Source organism: Bubalus bubalis, chromosome 5, assembly GCF_019923935.1.
Source record: "Bubalus bubalis isolate 160015118507 breed Murrah chromosome 5, NDDB_SH_1, whole genome shotgun sequence".
Lineage (NCBI taxonomy): Eukaryota > Metazoa > Chordata > Mammalia > Artiodactyla > Bovidae > Bubalus > Bubalus bubalis.
The window spans coordinates 34,251,599-34,272,247 of record NC_059161.1 but is presented as its reverse complement, the minus strand read 5'-3'; the positions used below and the strand labels follow the sequence as shown (position 1 = coordinate 34,272,247).

The following is a 20,649-nucleotide window of genomic DNA, read 5'->3' as shown; positions in this document are numbered from 1 at the left end:
CTGTGAGACCTGACTTGAGGCTGGGGTATTTTCTCTGCCAGACATCGGCCTGAGAATTTTAAGAGTCCAGAGCTGAAATCACAGGCTAGGTGGTTTTTGTTTTGTTTCGTTTTGTTTTTAATTAAAGGCAACTTTTTTGGGAAGTCAAAGATGGTCACGCCCTGCTAGTCCTTCGGCAGGAAACAGGAAGTCAGTCTCCTCAGCTGTGACCATGCTCAGGAGAACTCAAACCAGTGCTCACTCACTTTTAAATAAAGGAGGCAGCACTCAGAGTAGGAAGACACTTTATTATGTTGCTCGCTCACACCGGCCGCACAGAGAGGTACTCCTGGGACAGAGTCAGCCGTCCAGGTGATGGAGGGGACACCTCGCTGCCTTAGGGTCAGCTAGCGCCCCACATCCCCCAACCCCAACCGGGGCCTACCTACCCCTCAGGGACATGGTCGGCCACACTGGCCCAGGGTGGTTCCAAGGACGCTCACCCAGCTTGTGCTAGAGAGGCAGCTGGGCTGTCACCTTCTGAAGGGAGAGCCAAGGTGTCCTGTTCAGGGCCCCAGCCTCCTCCCCGCCGGGGCCACCACACTCCCACTTGAGGCGGCGCTGGCCTGAGGGTCAAAGTGGGACCAAAAGGTCCACAGCCAGCGAGTCTGGAGACCATGGCCCCTCCTCTCAGAGGCTCAAACGGCCCAGTAGGCAGCTCAGCTCTGCTGTCCCAGCCGAGGCCTGGCCTGGAGTCCCGGCCGCCCTGCGAGGCGGGCACGCAGCCGGCTGCACATCCTCCGCATCACCAGCCTCTGGGCCTTCAGGCGCCTGCGGAGCTTTTCGTTCTCCTTCAGAGTCAGGAAGAGTTTTTTTTTCAGGGTGTCTAAGTCCAAAAGGGCATAGCTGTGATCGGACGGCTGTGTGGGGAGGCGCCTCTTCAGCTCTGGGGGGCTAGCTGGTTGACCAGGGACCCCAGAAGCTTCTGGTGTGTGTGGCGGGACCTGAGGACAGAGGTCAGTCAGGGACCAGAGCAGCGGCCAGGGACCTGAGGCCAAGGGGGCTCCCCTGACACCCAGAACTGCTGGGCCGCAGCTGTTCCAGGTCAAGTCTGAGGTCCAGGCTGGTGCTCTGGTTCGAGCACCAGTTTTCTTCATTCTGTTTGAAGCAAATCCCCTCAGACTGAGACCAGTCCTGTGCTGCCTTCACGCCCAGCCCAGCCTCACCTGTGCTCCTGGGCCTCCAACCTCGGGGGGCAGCTGCAGCACTTCAGCTGTCGTGTCCATCTTCCTCCCCAGGCCACACTCCCTGGAGCCCGTCTCAGGGAGGACCTGTAAAGACAGGGCGGAGCGAGCCGTTCATGGGTCCTCCCCAGCTGCTACTTATCCTGCCAGGAGTCCCTTCACACCACATGGGGGCTGCCAGGGCACCAGCAGGACAGCTAGCCTCCTCCACAGCCTGGGGCCAAACCTTTAGAAACGAGCAGGAGCCAGACTTGCGACTGGCTGCCACTGCTTGATACTGAACGGGAGAAGGAGGCATGGACGGCTTCGGCTTCTCCTTCTCTAGGAAAACGGAATCCAAGCCCCGACTTGTAAGGAAAGCATGATGAGCTCCAGTGGGCTGGCCTGGCGGGAAGGCGCAGGAGCTCAGTTGGAACACTTGTGACCAGCAGGGCAAACTCACCTTTCTCTCTCCAGAGGTGGCGTCTCCACTCCGGCCGGTAGGGTCCGTGTTCTCCCTCACCAGCTGCAAGAGATGCAGAGCTGCTGTGGACAGGCCCCGGGGTGGGCACAGGAGATCTGCACCAGAGGATCCATCAGGCCTCACCTGTCTCTGTCCCCACGCTCAGCCCAGCCCAGCTCTCCTCTCACCATCCACCAGTGCCCCTCCTCCACAGTCCCCAAACCCTGGGTCAGAGACCCACTGAAGCCAGGGACCTGGCATTCTTCAAGGGAAAACACCCAGCTCAAAGCCTGCAGTCCCCAGGCCTCCAAAGAACTGAGCAGAAGCCATGGGGACCACAATTTCAACTCCCCGCACCCCGACTCTGCCCCCAGGCACCAAAAGCACTAGAGGCAGGACCACAAACGTTTCCTTAGGGTTAACCTGTCATCACTGGCAGTGGAGCAGTTTCCTACAAATGCCATGGAAGTCATCACCCTGACTGAACAGGGCGGGTAGAGGGTTCCTGATCCATGATGGGAGTTTCAGATCAGCAAACCGTAATTTCCAGAGTCCCCGGTACCACATCCCTGCAGTCCACAATACTGTGCTGTGCACTTTATGTGTGCTAAAACAGCAGATCTCAGGGTAAGTGTTCTTACCATAATAAAGTAAGTATATATATATATAAAACAAAAGGCCTTCTACGTTTAAAAGAAAGAAGAGCTCCTCCATTAAGCGTCTACTTTGTGCCAAGCAATGTTCCTGGACATGGGAATAAAAGCCATGGAGCAAAGCCCAGCCCTCAGGGACCCCCTTAGCCCCTTAGACCACCTTTTCAACCCAACAGGTCTCCAGAGTTGGCCTGTTCCATCTTCTCATCATGACACCCACTTTTGGCTCAGGCCACTATGATCATCCTTACCTGTGATGCCACAGAGGCCTCTGAACCAGCCTCCAGAGGAACCTTCGGAAGTCACATCCCTCCCCACCAGCCTCCCTCCAAAAACCCACCTCCTGTCCAGGACTTCCCTGGTGGTCCAGGGGTTAGGGCTCTGCACTTCCACTGCAGGGGACAAGGGTTCAATCCCTGGTTGGGAAGCTAAGATCCCTGTATGTCAAGCCCTCCACCCCTTTGAAGAAAACCACTGCCTGTCCAAGGCTGTCACCACCTGGCCCTGTGCCCTCCACAGGGCCTGAGCTGCTGCTGCTCCTGAGCATGCCCAGATCCTGCCCCCACCCAGCCTCGCTCCACTGTCCCTGTCCCCCTCCAGCACTCCACCACCATCGTCCTCCTGTGCCCTGGACAGGAAAGTCCTCACCTCCCTCGAGCCCAAGTGAGGCCCCACAAAGTGAAGTGCAGAAAGAAACAAGCTCGTGGCCCCCTCCCCATCAGCTGCTTCCGTAGCACCCATCATGAAGTGACTTGTTTTTAAGGCAGCTTTGAACTGCAGATTTCCTAAAGCTCAGGGCCAGGCGGGGACCCTGGGCTTTGGACCTAGGGGCCTGACAGTTTTCAGCCTCTGCTGTCCGCGCAAATGACACCGGTGCCCACCCCACTGCAAGGTGGGGGACCCCCACGGCCATGCACCTGTGGGGGGCCCTGGAAGGCGAACACTGTGGGCACTGCGTTGTGCTTCAGGTTCTTGCGGTTCCCAAAGGCACTGAAGCACTCGGGCCGGAAGTGTTCGGAGCAGATGACCGTGTGCTGCTTGGGCTCGAAGTCGCCCCGGCCGATGTTCAGCACCCATTCCTTCAGCAGCTCCGGGCGGCTGAACGGGAACCTGGGGGCACAGCAAGGAGGCACGAGGGACTTGCGGGGCTAAACACACACCTTCAGGGTCCCAGGGACCTTCCGCATCCCTGCCCTGCATTTTACTGGACAGCCTGGAAAACTCAATAGCCTTGTCCTGTTAAACCACATCCTTCCATGTCGGGAAGCTTCCATCGTGGCTGCTGACAGCATCCTTAGCAGGATACCTGAGACCATGAACATGGCCAGAGCTTCAGTGAGGTGCTCCCAGAGCCACATCTGCCAGGCAGGCCTCCATTCCTGCTCCTGTGTGGGGAAGCAGGAGGGGAAGTGAGCCCACCCTCTTGGAACCTACATTCTAGAACAAGGAGACAGCCAGTACACCAGACAGTCACGGACCACGCAAGAATAGAATAGGAAGTGGTTGGGGAAGGCCACCTAGGAGGTGACACTGGAGCAGAGGCTGCAGAAAGTGGGACACAGAACAGCAACACGGGAACAGAAGGAAGAGCAAGTCCAAAGGCCCGAGGGTGTGAGGAGCCAACGAGGCAGGTCTGGCTGACACAGAGCAAGAAGAGGATGCAGGCCACTGTCAGAAGGGGGTTCCTGGAGGCTCAGGCCGAGGTGGAGCTGGAGAGGGTGGTGAGTGCAGATCTGGGGTGCATCATGAAAGCCAGGCAGAGAAGTTTGCCTGTGGGCTAAGAAGCAGAGGAAGGACTTTCAAGTGCTGAGATTGTGGGGGAGGGGCAGCTTGGGGGGGATCAGCAGTTTGGTTTTATTAATATACATGAGATGTTAAATTTCAGGTGCCTTTTAGATGTCCACGTGCTGAAGCTGAGTGGCAGGGGGCCAAGAGTTGTCTGGAGTTGTCACCATGCGGGCATCCCCATGTAAAAGGTGGCAGAGCCATAAGCCTGGGTGAGATGGCTGCCCTGGGGAGCCAGTGTGGACAGGGATGGGACAGCGGCACAGCCTGCACCCTGAAGTGCTCCAATATCTGTCTGGAGTTGGAAATAAGCAGAATCTACCCAAGAAGACTGAGAAGGGACACTGTGACAAAGGAAGAGAACAAGAGGTGTCCCAGAAGCCAGGTGGTAGATGGCCTCAAGGGGTCAGCAGTCTGTTGTGTCATAGGCTGCAGAGAAGGGCCAATGGGACTTGACCGAGCTAATTTTGGGAGTGGTGGGGTACAGGCGCTGGAAGACAAGACCCAGCAAAGATGCCCCAAGTCTCGTACCCGTGATGGCCAAAAAACAGAGGGGCCCAAATTCCCTTCAATTGTAGAACAAGTTGGTTGGAGTAAATATACTCCTGGATCACTACACAGCAATGAAAAGGATGAACTTCTGCGGCTGCTTCAGGCCACATGAAGGACTCACAAGCACAGTGATGAGTGAAGGACAGGAAAAAGGACAGCGTGTGGCTCCATTCAGTGAGGCTCCAAACAGGCCAAGGCAGTCCCCTCTGTCCCTTACCCTTGGGGACTGAGTGAAGGGCTGGAAGGGGGTGCGTTTCCGGGTCTCCTGGGGGCTTCTATGTTCTAAACTCTTGGCAGTCACACCGGGTGTTCACTTGGTTAAATTGTGTGCTTATAAATTGTGCACTTTTCCGTAGGCGTGTTACATATCAATAGACATACTCACGTTAAAAAAGAAAACGCTTAGAGGAGACCAAGTGTAGATGAACAGAGCGCAGCCCTTTGGAGTCACACTCTGAGCAGGATGGAGGAAGGCGCTGTGGCTAGAACCAGCAAGAAAGTGTGCAACACTCTACCCATCGATGCGCAAGCGGCCGTGCACTCGGCCGGGTCCCACACCTGAGGGGCGCGGGGCGCGCAGGGACAGACTCCAGAAGTCCTACCATCCTCCTGCGGCTCCAGCAAAGGTCGCGCGTCCCGGCCCCGCGCCCCACCCGCCTGAACGTTCTCATTCCTCCACCACGCCTTTCCTTTCCGATTAGAGACCCGGAGAGGTGAGCAGAGCGCGCAGCGCACCACACACCTAAGGGAGGTTAGCATCGCTCATCTTGCAGCAAATACTGCACACTTAACTACGTCCCAGGCTGCACAGTCCCTGGGCCGCGGAGGGGACGCATGCCAAGTCACCGCAAGGGCGCAGCGCTGAGCGCGCACCAGGCCCGCCACCGCCTCCCCCGACCCAAGAGAGGCTGTGCGCCCGCGGGCGTTACTCAGCCTCTCCAACCGTCTCCCTGCACGCCCAGGCGGCCGAGGTGGTGCCGGGCTTCTTGGACCAGAACCTCGCCACTCCCCGGGGGGCCGCCGCCCCTCCGCAAAGGGCTCGGCCGCACGTCCTTTGGCCTCCCGGCGGTCGGGCAGCGGCCCGAGTGTCCCCAAGCCTGTCGCGCCAGGCCTGGCGCTTCCGCGGGGGCCGCGGTCATCGGCCTGGGCGAAGCGGGCCCCCGCGTACCCCGGTGCCCCCGCCCCTCACCGGTGGAAGGTGAGCTGCTTCCTGCGATTGCTGTAGCGGTTGCAGCACTGCCGGGCCGCGCACGACTTCGGCATCTCCAGACGCCAGGCCCGGCTGCCCCAAACAAAGATGGCGGCGGCGGGGCCTGCGGGGCGCGGCAGCGACTCCGGGAGGGGCGGGGTCATGGGACGGGACGGGGCTGACCGGCGGAGGCGGGGCGAGCGACTGGGGCGGGGCCTGCCGGCGACAGGCCCTCGAGAGAGGGGCGGGGCCTCCGTGAGGGGCGGGGCTTGCAGGGAGGCTGGTGAGTAAAGGCGGGCCGGGTTATGTTCCTTAGCCAGCATCTCGTGCACAGTGCCCGCGACCCGGTCAAAGGGTGCTTCAACGCACGGCTCAGACCGGACATCCCCGATGCAGGTTTTACCCTAGTTACGCTGAAGCGTCACCCTCACCTCCTTGCTCTGAGCCTCCAAAATTCACACACACACACCCAGTTCTGGACAACTGGAAACCAAAGGCAGGCTCACCGGCCACCGAGGGCAGTATTTTCAACATTTCAGTAGGTGTTGATTCATAGATTTCGGCTGCTCCAATGTCACAGAAGAAAGTACTAGTTGACCATTAGCTGGTCCCAGATTGGCTAGGCAGACACAGCTGACTGACAGAACAGGCTCAGCCCCTTGGGACCCCCAAGTGGAAGGACAGAATGAGTACAGGGCAGATTCTAATCCCACCTGCATAAGCTTAGAGATGGCTGCAGCTTTTACAATGCAGGTTAACCACTCACTGGGATTTAAGCTAATGTACAATGTGAAGAAATTGTGAAAGCTATTCATGTCTCTTCATGCTGTGGTTTGTTTCTGGAGAATTTACTAGAAAAGTGTATTAAGGGATGTGAGAATGTTTCATCCTGCTAAACCAAACTCACTCTTAACTTCCCAAGTCTTCATGTAACCATGATTTTGGGAGTTGGTGATGAAGGGTCAGTCCTTCAGCACAGAACACAAACACCTAGACATGAACCTCAAAGTAGCAATATATTTATTTACAAAATATACAGTTTCACAGAAACAGCTTCGCTTTATACACATAAACTTTATAATTACACAGAACAATGTAAACGATGTTAAGTGTCTGGCCTGGCCAAAGCCTACGGGAGGGACTTGCTTTGGGGATGACAACTTTCCCTCCCTTCTCCATCAGCCACCAACCAGGAACCCAGAGATGGGCCATACCTAATTTGCATAAAGCTGATTGCAGCTGCCCAGCTCAATCTAAGAGAAAAACCGTGGTGTCCTGACTTCTTAAGACACCACCCACAGGGATAACTCTGTTAAAAGAACAAAAGCAAATGAAGGAAACAGAAATCGAGATGAGTATCAAATGCCTTCCAGAGGCGTCACCAGGAACTGAGTCTTCTAAGAGCAATATGGTAATTGCCAAGACTGGCAGCTCCACCCTAAAATCACACCTATTCTTAAACAGACTTGTAAAACTGGGGGGTTTTTTTTTTTAAGAGAGAAACACTTGGAAACTTTGGCTACTGTCATGGTGAAGACAAAGGACAGGCAATGTCACGGTGCAGATCTTTGGCAAATTTCTCTCCAACTTTTCCTGGACTTTTGCCCTAGTCAGAGCCAGACGGTTGTCTGGGGAGAAGATTGTTTCTAAGCCAGCTCCTTACTATTTTTCTCTAGAGCAGAACATCTCCCTTGGGGCTCTTCACAATAAAATGGATTTCAAAAACTATTTCTCTCTCTTTTTGTGTTAATAGAAACAACAGAATTAAAAATAAAACAAAAAAGGCAGTTGGCTGGTCAAGCATGAAAGATACTAGGACAAAATATAGGCTCCGATCAGCCAATTACAGTTCAACCCCCCGGTGCTTCAGTGAGAGAACGTGGACACAAGTCCGCCTGATGGCCCTACACATGGGGACCACGTAGAGAAGTCCCCCCGTGAGAAGACTGAGGCTCCATCTTGATGTCAATAAATATGCCTGACTTGGGCACCCTTCCCTCTTCATGCTTCGTGAGAAATAATGTTTATGAAGACACACTCATCAATGTACAAAAAAAAACAATTTTGAGAACGAGTATTTAAACTGCTCGAGTAACGTCAGTTTCGAGGAACACTGACGCCCTCCCTCTCCCTCAAGCCTGAGAGCCATCAGTGTCCCGCCACATGGCCCTCCGTTGGAGGCCCGCCGGGCTTCCAACTCCCTGGCCTCTCCCGAGCTGGCCTGCACAGGGGTCGCCTCGGTCCAGGGCCCCTTTAGATCTAAGGAACTTTGCAAAGTTCAGTGGTACCTTCCTGGAGGCCAGCGTTACCATCTCACTCACTCACCAACTCAAACCAAAAAAATGCTTCAAAAGTCCTAACCTTGCCCCGTGGAACCAGCAGGCCAGCCTGTACGAGGGGCATACTATATCCATGAGGGAGGCCTTCCTCCCCTTTTCCCTCCCCCCGCCCACTATGTGGAGAACACCCTCCCCCAGAGACTGCCTAACCTTTAATACCGCTGCTAGAACAAAGTGAGGGGGGAGAGACAAGGAGAGGATCCGGGCGCCCCCTCACTTGAAAACAGCTTGCTGGGCACCCCCAGGACCTCCAAAGCCAACTGGAGAGGAAGGGAACCCAGGCAGAAGTCTGCCAATACTTTTGGCTATTTCGTGCAAAGAGACAGGTTTTTTTACATCGTGCAAAACAGGAAACTGAGTTATGAACATGGGCCATCATGACCCCACCCCCGAACCAACCCCCTTTCCACAGAGAAGCAGCTGCATAGTGTCCCCTTTAACGAACTGAAGGAAACCTGGGGCTCACTAGCGAGCTCACCACCCCTGGGTGAGGCCAGGGACTCCAGCCCCAGGAGAACAGGCATCCCCTAAGGCAGGGGAGAGGGGAACAACTGAGGGAGGAGCGGCTTTGATGGTTGCTGTACAGACACTTATGGTAAAAGACGGACTGGAGAAGTTCACACGTATGGCGGTTCATAAACAGGCCGGGGAAACAACATCTCCTCGCGCCAACACAGCGGAAGCAGGAGTAACAGCCAGCACTTGTTCCGATTGGCGGGGGTTTGTCAACAGTGAGAGCAAAAATGCACAACGACCACACACCCTCATGTTCGGCTGGACCAAACCCGCTGCGTTTGGGTGTGCAGTCCACCTCCACTGCAGAGACCATGGCTCCAGCAGCAGCTCTGGGCAACAAGGATTTTATTCAGTCACTGGCTATGTACAGTTTATACCTTGGACAGCTGGTCCTTTCGTGTAGGCACCTGAACGGCAGGGGTCTGCCCGCGCTGGAGCTAAGAGTCCTGTGCTCAACTAAGACCAGGGCCAGCAGGCCCCCAGTCCCTTTCGACTCCTCGCCCTCCAGCAGTCAGTCCAGAAACAGCTTCCGGGAGCCCATTCGGGACCGGTTGGAACGGCGGATGTCAAACTTGGAGTCCCGGCACTTTTGGCAGACAAACACTTCCGGAACGTTGGACTTCCGGATCTTTGCACAGGACAGGTGAATCCAAGTGTGGCACTCGTTGCACTCTATCATGGGGCGGCCAGCAAACGGCTTCATGCAGAAGCATGTGACCAGGTCCCAGGAGTCGTCATCTGAAAGCAGAGAACCATGTAAGAGTGGGAAAATCTCTCACAACACCCCTAATCAGAACCCCTCCCATCAGGAAAGCCACTCTCCAAAGGGACAGGGCAAATGAGCTGCAGTGACACCAATTTCAAGTTTCAGGGTGATACTTCCCGCTCTGAAAATGCACGTGTGCACAAAAAGCACTGAAATGTGTGGTACGAGGAATCCCCACAAGGTGCTTACTCATGAGCTATGTTATTTTCACATTTTGAGGCCTGCTCTGGAATGTTCGCTGTCTTCAGCTGTGATCATCCCCTCCTAAACATCTCGGCATCCGCCTTCTCACACCCTTTCCCCTGAAGGTGGTGGGGTATGCTCCCCTGTCCCCTTCCAAGGAAGGAACCATCACACTGAGACCCCGCACCTCATGGCAGGCGCATGGGATCTCAGCTCCTCGACCAGGGATCGAACCCACAACCCTTGCAGTGGAAGGGGAAGGTTAGGGCCCTGAAACCCCGCTCTTAGCATCCCACCTCTGGGCCACTCACCAGAATCCACCATGATGTCTTCGTCGTTGCCCGTGCTGTCTTCGTCCCGGAACACCACCTGCTTGCCCTGCCGGACGATAGTCCGTTTGCCTTCAGTTTTTATTTCTTTGACCTGCTCTGGTGACACTGTGGTGCAAGACCCACTGGAAGGAGTATCAGAGTCCCAGCCTGAGCAGGGGTCTCCAGCGGCCTGGGGGATATCCTGCAGAGTGGGGCTCGTGGGGGTTTCTGCATATGGGTCGGCGGCTTCCAGCTGCAGCAAGCCCCCCACGTAGCCCTCCTTCCCAGGCACGTCAGTGTCCCTTCGCTTCCTCTTCTTCTTCTTCTTCAGCTTGTCGGTCTTCTTTCTGTCTAGCAGGAAGTTACTAGGCTTGGCTCGCTGCAGGAGGGTGGGCTGCAGGTGGCCAAAGCAGCGGTCAGAGACCGGCAAGGGCACGGTGGACGAGATGTCGGCAAAACCGGCATCCCAACCATCACTGTCGATGGTGCCAGCAGTGCTGTTGGCGGGGCTGGGACTGCTCCTCAGAGGGACTTCCTGAAAGGACAGAGGAAACACGGCGGCTTCTGATTATTTCAACTAGCCTCCAATCCCAAGAGCTGGCCCTGAGCAGAGCTTCCCCAGGACCCCGCCCTCCCCACTCCCCACCAGGTCAGGTCCGCAGATGTGGGAAACAAAGAACCCAGAGCTCCTCAGCTCTCACCAGTGCTATTCTTTAGGAACACCATCACCAGGATTTAGTGTGTCCTTCCAACTACAACATGAACCCACAAGCGGGACCTCCAGCCCTGGGTGAACCCTCACCAAGAACTTAGTTGATACTCAATCCACTTCTGTGACAGGAGTGCCAAAGACACACCCTCAAGCTCTTATCTTTCCTGATTTTACAATCTCCCCCACAACTGTCCTCCCAAAGGATGTACATTTTAATTAAGTGAACGTAAATTAATGGTGAGAATGTTCTGACACTTTTCTTTAAAAACCTGGAGGCATCTCAAAATACTGCAAAATCCAAGTATGTAATTACTGCCCCAAAGCAGTGAGTTCCTCTCTGATTCCTTCAGGTCAATCAAGCAAACTGCTACTGTTTGTTGATGTGTGAACAGTAGCAGCATTCATGTAGGCATTATCCACCTAGCTGGCAGTGGAAACAATAACCCAGTGCTGGGATCTGGCCTCCTAAAAATACTGGATTCCTTTGTCTTGAGCCTTGCACAGTATGAACCAGGCCCCTGAAGTCTGAGCACCCTGGCAGCACTGGTCCACCTGCCCATTTCTCAGCAAGGAAAAAATGCCTTAATTTACATGGGATTCTGGCTACGAGTCCCTGAAGATTCTGTAATGACACCAACCAGGAGGCCACCCACCAGGTAGGACAGGGTGGACTGGGCCTGACCCTTTGATCTGCTTGAACCCCAGGCTCCACCACCAATGAGCCTGTACCCAGAGTAAGGAGTTCCCTCTCTGTGTCATCTCCAGTGTCCTCATCTTCAAAATGGAAGAGAAAAAATAAATACAAAAAAACAAATAGGGAATCCCCAGGAAGTCCAATAATTAGAATTCAGCACTTTCACTGCTGGCCCTGGGTTGGATTCCTGGTCGTGGAACTAAGATCCTACAAGGCATGTTGCACAGCCAAAATAAATAAACTACTAATGAAAAGGATATAAGTAAAAGCTCCTACTTCATATCATTATAATGGCCAAAAATAGTGCCTAGCCACAGTAAGCTCTCGGGGATTCCCTTGTGGTTCAGTAGGTAAAGAATCTGCCTGTGATGCAGGAGACCCCAGTTTGATTCCTGGGTTGGGAAGATCCAATGGAGACGAGATCGGCTACCCACTCCAGTATTCTGGCCTGAAGAATTCCATGGACTGTATAGTCCATAGGGTCGCAAAGAGTTGGACATGACTAAGTGACAGTAACCTCTCAATAAACATTGGACATTAGGAAGATATCAGTTAGATTATCTGTAAGCAAACTCTGAAAGTTTATCGAACCATTTCTAGGCAAGTCTACATTTTCCATCCGTTTTAGGGACCACTTCCCAGGCTCGTCTAAGTCTGTAAGAAAGATTTCTGCCTGACTATTACAGCTCAAGTCCTCCCATTCAACCCCTTCCAGACCCACCATCTTGTCAAAAACTCTGGTTTTGCTGCCAGCAAGGTCTCTGAAGTGCTGAATTACCTCCTTTGGATAAGGGATGTAGCCTGCATAGGCCAAGACAAAGGTGCAGAATTTGTTGAAATCCTCCACGGTCCTGCGCCGCTTGTAACTGGGGGAGTACTCCTGTTAACAGCGAGAAAAGGGAGCATGTTTGGAAGTAGACACTTACAGGTGACATCAAAGAAACGACACTAAACAGGCTGGAGCTTTCATAGTCTGCCACTCAAAAACACACTGCTAGGTTTACAAACACTCTAGAAACAAGATAAGGTAAGTTTGGGTCAGGAATTAACAGTTTTCAGAAGGTTGAAAGAGGAGGTATGCGATGCTATGCCAAGAATACTGGGAAACTGGTTAGGAGATAAAAGACTGTACAAAAGTCTATTTATTAGCGCTCATGTGGCATTTTCTGACATTATCTATTAAGTTTCTACAGGCCTATTGAGAGCCCTAATAATTAACTTTTTTTGCCACAAATTTTCCACTTTGAAGATAAACTGCTGCAGCTGAAGTATTTTAAGTGACTTTAGAAGTGAACTACTTTTCAACCTGCAGAGCTCAGACCTGGAATCCTGGACCTGAATCTTGCCTGACCCCTCCCCAGGCAGGGCTGCAGGAGGACCCCCTCCTCCTACCCAGCTCTCTCCTCCAGAGGAGACACTTCCTGCTGGTCCCTCTGGCTCCTCCAACACCCCCCAACCCAGAGAACAAACCAGAAACAATCCTGCTACTACCATTTAGGAAACCTAACTCTGTATATAATTACAGTCACTAAAAGCCGCCTGCAATGCAGGTTCAATCCCTGGGTGGGGAAGATGCCCTGGAGGAGGAGAAGGCAACCCATTCCAGTATCCTTGCCTGGAAAATCCCCTGCTCAGAGGAGCCTGGAGGGCTACAGTCCTGCAGGCTTAAGGACTTGGACAAGACTTAAGGACTGAACAACAAACCATTTGCATACTGAAGATGAAATACTAGAAATTTTGGCTTGTGTGTCCCATCCCCATTCAATTAAGAATTGCCCTCAATAAGAACTGATTCTCTGCTGAGAAAGAGGAGCTGGGAAGAAAAAGATTATTTGCTACTAAGCAAAACAACTGTGCTTTTCTTCGGTTCATTTGACTAGCGTATTTTACTTAGGTTTTCTTTAAGCACTTTATCACCCACCTCAATCCCATCCTTAGGAGTTCAGCTAACATTTCCAGAGCCGAGGGGCCCACTCCCCACTCGGATGAAAGTAGGGGGAGGAGATGACGGGGTGGGCTCCAGCTTCTGCCCTAGTCCAACCACCCCCGCCCCCTCAGTCCAGCGCGCCCAGAAAACAGCGCGGGCGGCCTGCTACCCGCAGGTCTCCTTCCAAGGGCTCCACTTCTTTTTATTTTCTCAACTCGGTGCTAGCAAACCGCCTCTGCCCTCAGCCCTCGGCCGCCCAGACCCGGAGAGGCGCGCAGAACAGCGGCGAGGCAGAGTCCGCGCGGTACCCAGCGCTTCCAGAGCCGGGGAGACCCTGCCCCCACCCGCAGGGAGAACTGACCGCCCTCCCTCCGGCTGGGTGGGAGGGCTGCGGCCCTCAAACTCGCGGGGAGAACTTTTATTTCGGCGGGGAATGTGCTTAAGTGGGTCAGTGGCCGGGACTCAGTGGATGGCGGCGGTGCCCTCGGGCCCGGGGCGGGGGACCCGCGCCGCTCCTACCGCGCCGGCCGCCCCGGCCCCGCCAACGCCGCCCGTAAGAAAAGCAGATGGCGGTGCGGCCCCCTCCCCGCCCTCCCGCGGAAGCCGCTCCTCGCCGACAAGCGGCCCCGGAAGGTGCGGGGCCCATCCCGCGGGGGAGGGGGCGCGAGTAGCCGGGCAGGATTCGGGGTCCGGGACTCGCAGGCCCCGCGAGCCCCCGAGGCGGCAGAGCGGCGGACTAGCCCGCCCGGCGCCGCCTCCCCTCCCCCACCCGCCGGCGGCCGGACCCGCACCCCGGACTCGGCGAGCTTCGGGAGAGGGAGGGGACCGCGGCGGGGGCCCCGGGGGTTGGGGGGCGGCCGGGAGAACCGAGGGCCGATCCCCGGAAGGAGGGGGAGCCGAGGCGGGGCGAGCCGAGCTCGGGGGAGGGGGCCCTGGAGGGGGAGGCAAACGCGCCGGGGGTGGGAGCACCGCTCAGGCCCCCGCAGGGGTGGGGACCCTGAAGGACGAGCCTCCCCCACCCTAGCCAGAGGGGGCGGGGGCCGAGCTGGAGTCAGGGGGCGGGGCGCGGGCCACCGGGCTCGGGGGGATTAGAGGAGGAGGCGGGGGGCGCGCGGAGCGGAGTCCCCGTCCGAGGAGGGCCGCGAGCCCCTCTGGGAGGGGGTGGGTGATTCCTCCGGAAAGCGGGAGCGCAGGGCGGAGGCGGCTCGGACTGAGTCCCCGGGGGCGGGGAAGGGGGAAGCCAGGCCGGCGAGGAGGGGCCGGGGGCGCAGACAGGTCCCCCGGCTACGCAAGGCCGGGGAGGGTGGGCGCGGCGACCACGGGGAAGGGGCGCCGGGAGGACGCGGACGCCCGCGGAAGGGACGCCGAGGATACGGGAGGCGGGGAAGACCGGGCGCGGGCCCGAGTGGGGGGCGGGGTTGGGCGCCTGGGGGGCGACGAGAGATAGCTGGGGGAGGGGAGAACGGCGCTCGGCCGGCGGAGGTCCGCCTTCGGGAGCACCGGATCGGCCTGAGGGTGGTCAGGGGCTGTCGGGACGCAGCTCTCACTCACCTCCGGGTGGAAAGCGGCGGCGCAGGAGTCGGAGTCCATGTTCAGGGTGGGGGGCGGCGACCGCGGACTGCAGGGGCCGGGATGCGGACGCCGGGCCACGGGGCCGCTCGGAGCCGGGGGCTCTGGCGGCCGCGCAGCGCGAAGGCGGACCCGGGAGGGGTCGCCCCGACTGGAGATGATGGGGGGGGGGGGGGTCCGTGTGTCGCGTCCTGGACACTATACTCTCGGGCTGGCGGCTCCACAGCCGAGCGGAGTTGTCGATGCAGGTCCTGCGACCAGCGCGACTAGAGAGGCGGGAGAGTCGCTGCGGGGGGCGGCGGCGGCGGCGGCGGCGAGCGGGAACCCGACCGGCTCCCCGACCTGACGCCCAGTTCGGCTCGTGTCTCGGGAGGGAGGGCGGGAGAGCCGCGAGGGCTGCCGGGAAATGTAGTCTGGGAGCGACGGAAAGCGGACGGCGAGGGGGTGGGCGCGAGGCATTGTGGGAGTCATAGTCCTCGGCTCCACCGCTGAGGCGCACAAAGGCCCCTTCGGGGACTCCAACCCCCAGAGAGCTCCGCGGCGGCTGCTTGGTCTATGGAGGCAGTGGCTCGGGGACCTGAGACCGCCGGAGCGGGGGAGGTGCGGGGACTCGCGCCGGCTCGGCGATGGGGGAGGGGCGGCGCAACCCAGAGCGCCTCGGTCTCCGCGGGGGCGGGGTGTCAGGGGTCGCCCCCGCGGGTGGGGGCGGGGCTGACGGCCTTGGTCGTGGTGGGCGGCGGCTGCGCCTCCTCTTTCGCCTTTGGGACTTGGGGTATGTACCCCTTGTGGGGCTGGGGACTCCACAGCCGGGCGGGGACGGCGGGCTTTGACGTCGCAGCCGCCCCACGGCTGACTCCCCGCGCCTCGGACCGGGCGAAGCGAACTTGTTTTCACGGCTGTGCCTTTTTCTGGCCGGCTCCGGGGCTCCGGGACCGCGGACCGAGGCCGAGAGGGGTGGGACCGCCCGAGTCTCCCCCATAGCAAACACTTCGAAGTGTCGGGTTACCAGCGCATTTTAAAAAACTACACCAGTGTTGCCGGTGTTTTAGAAAGTGTTTTAAATACGTGTTTTAAATACGCTTTTTTTTCTCTCATTCGCCTAACCTTGACATCAGTCCTGTTTTTTAACTTTGCATTGACTTAGTTCCTGAATGTATTCTTCGCAGGATTACAACAGTGGGTGAGGCGAAAACCCGATAGAGATATAGAGATACTTGGCATTGACATTGACTTTGTTTACTGATATTTAACTGAGTTGGCTGTATTTAAATACTGGACCGCAGAGTATTTTACAACTTTATATGTTGAAGGTTGATTGACTCTGAACACTTAGTTGAAAATTAACTGCTCTGATAAACTTACCATGAAGAGGCCTCAAGTACTTTAATATTTTTAATAACCATTTGAAAAAAGTCTATATATGAAATGTAAATAATTCAATAACATATTAGGTGGCTTCGAAGACAAACTGTTAAACAGGAATGACATAAAATTTTAAATTCAGATCAGAAAACTAACTTATCTACATACTAAATCAGAAAGATGATGGGAAGAAATCCTAAAAAATTAGACTATTTCCGTGGTAGTAAATGCTGCATTGGTTGTCTATTGCTGTTTGGATGGTTAAGATAATTCTGATGGAAACACTTAGTGGTTAAGAGGCTGATTTATCTTAGAACTACTTCTCTAAGCCTTTAATACCTTAGCTATAAAATGTTTTACTTGCCTCAATAAATAGTTGTTTACTTTTATCATTGTTGCTACTTTTTAAAATATTTCAGCAAGATCTTCAAAGATTGGAGAGCTCCCCAGAAGTGATAGTAAATTGAGGTGCTTTACAAAGCTAGTAAGATAAAAACAGGCATCAGATTTAGCCTGTGAAAACATTAACACCTTCTCACAGAGTCCTCACATTTAGGTGACTTAGCCAGATTTGGAATGTTATCTGATCTCTGTTGCCAGAGCAAATGTCCTGAGATTTGCCAGTTTCGCCAAGGGTCATATTCACCAGAGCAGCTTGTTTTGCCTAAATATGAAAGGGCCAAGAAGAACATTATCCTACTGCTAGTTTAAAGGTGTAAATACCAAGAAAAGAATAATTATGAGAGGCAAAGTCCAAATGAATAGGGGAATTTTTTTTAAAAGATCATTATTCCCTAATAGTATAACTTTTCACATAATAAACATTAACCCCCCCAATTAAGAAACTGATATAAAGAACTTACAATAATAACGGACTTGATGACAAAAGAACCTAGAATTCAGGGATCTATATTGGACCACTCAGTCACACTAAGAAAATCCCAGAAAATATCATATGACAGTGATAACTTGCTTAGGGTAGGTATCCAATAGTTATTTTGTGACTAAGTTCTTCGTATACAAAGATGGGCTTTCCCTGGTGGCTCAGCACTAATGAATCCACCTGCCAACTCAGAAGATGTATCCATCCCTGGTCTGGGAAGATCCCCTGAAGAGGAAATGGCAATCCACTCCACTATTCTTGCCTGGGAAATCCCATGGACAGAGGTGCCTAGCAGGCTATATAGTCCATGAGGTGGAAAAAGAGCTGGACACGATTTAGCAGCTAAGCAACAATACCACCATAAAGGTGACCAGTATACCTGGTGTACTCTGATTCTCTCCCTACCTGTCACTCCAGTGAAATAGAAAACTTAATGGAGGAAGACATTCTTTATCCCTCCTTCCTTTGATTCCTGTTAGAAATTTAGCTTTTGAAGAAGATATAGATGTTAATACCTACCATCCCTTGCCTCAAAAAAGGACTATAACACCAATAACTGACCCAAATTCAATAGCATAATATATGTAGCTGCAGGGATAATAAAGGTGGTTTCCTCTGAATGACAGGCTTAGGTTTCTTCAACATACTCAGTTTATCAGGTATTCTCTACTATTCTTGGGTTCCAGGGAGCAAATCTAGAATTCCATGATTCATGCAAGAGCATTAGCCACAGTAGCCATATCTTTGTTTTCTGCTTAAAAAAAAAAAAAAAAAAAAAAAACTGCTACTGAATACTAATTCTCAGATGATTATAGTTACTCAGGGAAGAGGAAGAAAAAAGCCAACATTAGCACAGGTTGTGACAAGTTTTAAAATACTAAGAATACCATGGTTTCCCAGTAAGTAACTTGAGAATGTAGTTATTTTAATTGAGTTACCAAATATAGCTTCACCTTCCTAAATCTCACTCTACACTGCATTCACTTGGGGGAAACTCAGGAATGCTTTTCTGCTTCTGTTTTAACTCAGCCTGAATATGGTTATACACAAAAGATATATTTTTACAGGAATTATTTTTTGGTGTTTCATCTTTTCACAGTTTAATAGGATATTCTTATGGGTTCTTAATGGGTTTTCCTACCCATAGTTTTCTGCCTTTCTCACTTCCAATTCCAGGAGAGGAAAATAAGTGAAAATTCCTCAAAATTGTATTTTGAACTTTTAGTACCTTGCCTACTGTATGAATGTGTGAATAATTTTTTAATACTTATTTTTATTTATTTGGCTTTTGTTGTTGTTCAGTTACTCAGTCACTCAGTTGTGTCCCACTTTGCGACCCTATAGACTGTAGCACACCAGGCTTCCTTGTCCTTCACCATCTCCTGGAGCTTGCTCAAACTCTTATCCATTGAGTCAGTGATGCCATCCACCCATCTCATCATCTGTTGTCCCCTTCTCCTGCTGTCAATCTTTCCCAGCATCAGAGCCTTTTCTAATGAGTCGGTTCTTCCATCAGGTGTCCAAAGTACTGGAGAGCTTCTGCATCAGTCCTTCTAATGAATATTCAGGATTGATTTCCTTTAGGATTAACTGGTTTGATCTTGCAGTTCAAGGGACTCTCACCTTCTCCAACACCACCGCTCAAAAGCATCAAGTCTTCAGCATTCAGCCACCTTTATGATTCAACTCTCACATCCATACATGACTACAGGAAAAACCGTAACTTTGACTAGATGGACCTTTGTTGGCAAAGTAACGTCTCTGCTTTTTAATACGCTGTCTAGGTTCGTCATAGCTGTTCTGCCAGATCTTAGTTGTCGCATGCAGGATCTTCTGTTGCAGCATGTGGACCCTATTTTCCCAACCAGGGATGGAACCCAGGCCTCCAGCATTAGGAGCACCGAGGTTCAGCCCCTAACCACCAAGGAAGTCTCGGTGTGAATAATTTTAAATTGTTAATAAATAATTTCTAAACTGGTCTTGTCAACTTTTCATATAATGATGAAAATTAGATGTGCATAGATGAATCAAATGGATTTCTCATGTTTTGGTTTATACAGGTAAAATATAAAGATTAATAGGTAACACTATGTCCCAAACAATTTAAATGTTTTTATTTGTAGCATGTCATTTTCATATAATACTACACTTAATAATTAACAGAATACTGTAATATTCCTTAAAGGAAAAAAATTATATGTAATAAGTACATTACAAACCACATCTTAGGCAGCCCAGAATCAGAAAAAATTCAGAATGTCTAATTGGGAAAAGGTACAATCTCTTTTTGACTTTATAAATGCTACAGTATTTATAAATACTGTTCCTGTCCCCTTCATGGATCACAGCCTTGTCATGGCACACAGGCTTGTGTAACTCAGTGAGGCTATGAGCCTTCCTGTACTCAAAGAAAATAAAAAGGAGGTCACAGCAGCTTTTAAAATTATCTCAGTTACCTGTTGTCCTGACTGCCTAAAATCAGAATTCAAATATCAAGTAGTTTTCATTTTTTTAATGAAATTTGTTTTTATTTAATTTGGTATTTAATGAAATACGTACCATTATTTGTTAAATCACATTGAATTACATGATCATAAATTTACTTAGACCAGTTTCATGATTTTAGAAGAGGTACACTTTTAAAACATTCATGACTGAAGTTTAGTCTTTAAATACATTTTCCCACAAACTATTGCTTGTTGGTTACAGTTAACACCCTCCTCACCAGAAAGTGGTGTTTGCACCACACTAGGGTGTTGGAGAAGGCAATGGTACCCACTCCAGTACTCTTGCCTGGAAAATCCCATGGATGGAGGAGCCTGGTAGGCTGCAGTCCATGGGGTCGCTAGGAGTCAGGTGAACGACTTCACTTTCACTTTTCACTTTCATGCATTGGAGAAAGAAATGGCAACCCACTCCAGTGTTCTTGCCTGGAGAATCCCAGGGACGAGGGAGCCTGGTGGGCTGCCGTCTATGGGGTTGCACAGAGCCGGACACGACTGAAGCGACTTAGCAGCAGCAGCAGGGTGTTGGATGATATTTGAGACTTTTAAACCTCCATATTAATACAGTTTGCTGACTGTATGCATCACACTATCATACTGCAGTGAATGAATTTTTCACATTCCCGTTCTGAACTCATGAGATTAATGAGCAAAAAAAAGGAACCAAGTAGCATGCTTGGGTTAGCAGGTTATTCAAAATTCCAAACACAGCTGATAAGTCTAAATCTGTTCCTTTCTTTTCTAACTGCATTCCTTCATTGCCTTAGATTTATACACATCTTCAAGTGCTTCAAGTGCTCTCCTGTTAGGTCTAGGATATTAATAATATACTTTTTTTCCTCAAGAACTGAACTTTTTATTTTGAACTTTCAATATTCCTTGAATATCCAGGTTATATATGTTTAATATAGGAAAACAGAAAATGCAGGTAAGCAAAAAATAAAATAAACCTAGCCACCTCGAGAAAAATATTACCTTCACAGTTTCTTGGTAGGCATATAAACACATAAAACAATTGAGGGTCACACAGGTAATCAGA

At 52.4% G+C, this 20,649-nt stretch overlaps 2 protein-coding genes across 4 annotated transcripts; both read right to left on the bottom strand.

Moving 5' to 3' along the window:
* Positions 1–267: 267 nt before the first annotated feature.
* Positions 268–6,000, bottom strand: THAP3 (THAP domain containing 3). 2 transcript variants are annotated; one of them, XM_044942952.1, is made up of 6 exons: positions 5,845–5,996; positions 3,625–3,703; positions 3,236–3,428; positions 1,666–1,781; positions 1,206–1,310; positions 268–983 (listed from the first exon to the last, which is right to left on the bottom strand). In XM_044942952.1, the coding sequence occupies exons 1-6, from the start codon at positions 5,916–5,918 to the stop codon at positions 699–701; spliced, it is 852 nt and encodes a 283-aa protein (XP_044798887.1). In that variant the 5' UTR covers positions 5,919–5,996; the 3' UTR covers positions 268–698. The 2 variants fall into 2 exon arrangements, with proteins under 2 accessions (XP_044798887.1, XP_006044304.1); XM_006044242.3 differs by lacking the exon at positions 3,625–3,703 and having other exon boundaries at positions 1,666–1,728; positions 5,845–6,000.
* Positions 6,001–6,847: 847 nt separating this feature from the next.
* Positions 6,848–15,219, bottom strand: PHF13 (PHD finger protein 13). 2 transcript variants are annotated; one of them, XM_025285838.3, is made up of 4 exons: positions 14,844–15,219; positions 12,087–12,245; positions 9,960–10,494; positions 6,848–9,437 (listed from the first exon to the last, which is right to left on the bottom strand). In XM_025285838.3, exons 1-4 carry the CDS (start codon positions 14,880–14,882, stop codon positions 9,211–9,213), a joined length of 960 nt encoding a protein of 319 aa, XP_025141623.1. In that variant the 5' UTR covers positions 14,883–15,219; the 3' UTR covers positions 6,848–9,210. The 2 variants fall into 2 exon arrangements, with proteins under 2 accessions (XP_025141623.1, XP_025141624.1); XM_025285839.3 differs by having other exon boundaries at positions 12,144–12,245; positions 14,844–15,215.
* Between the last annotated feature and the right edge of the window lie 5,430 nt (positions 15,220–20,649).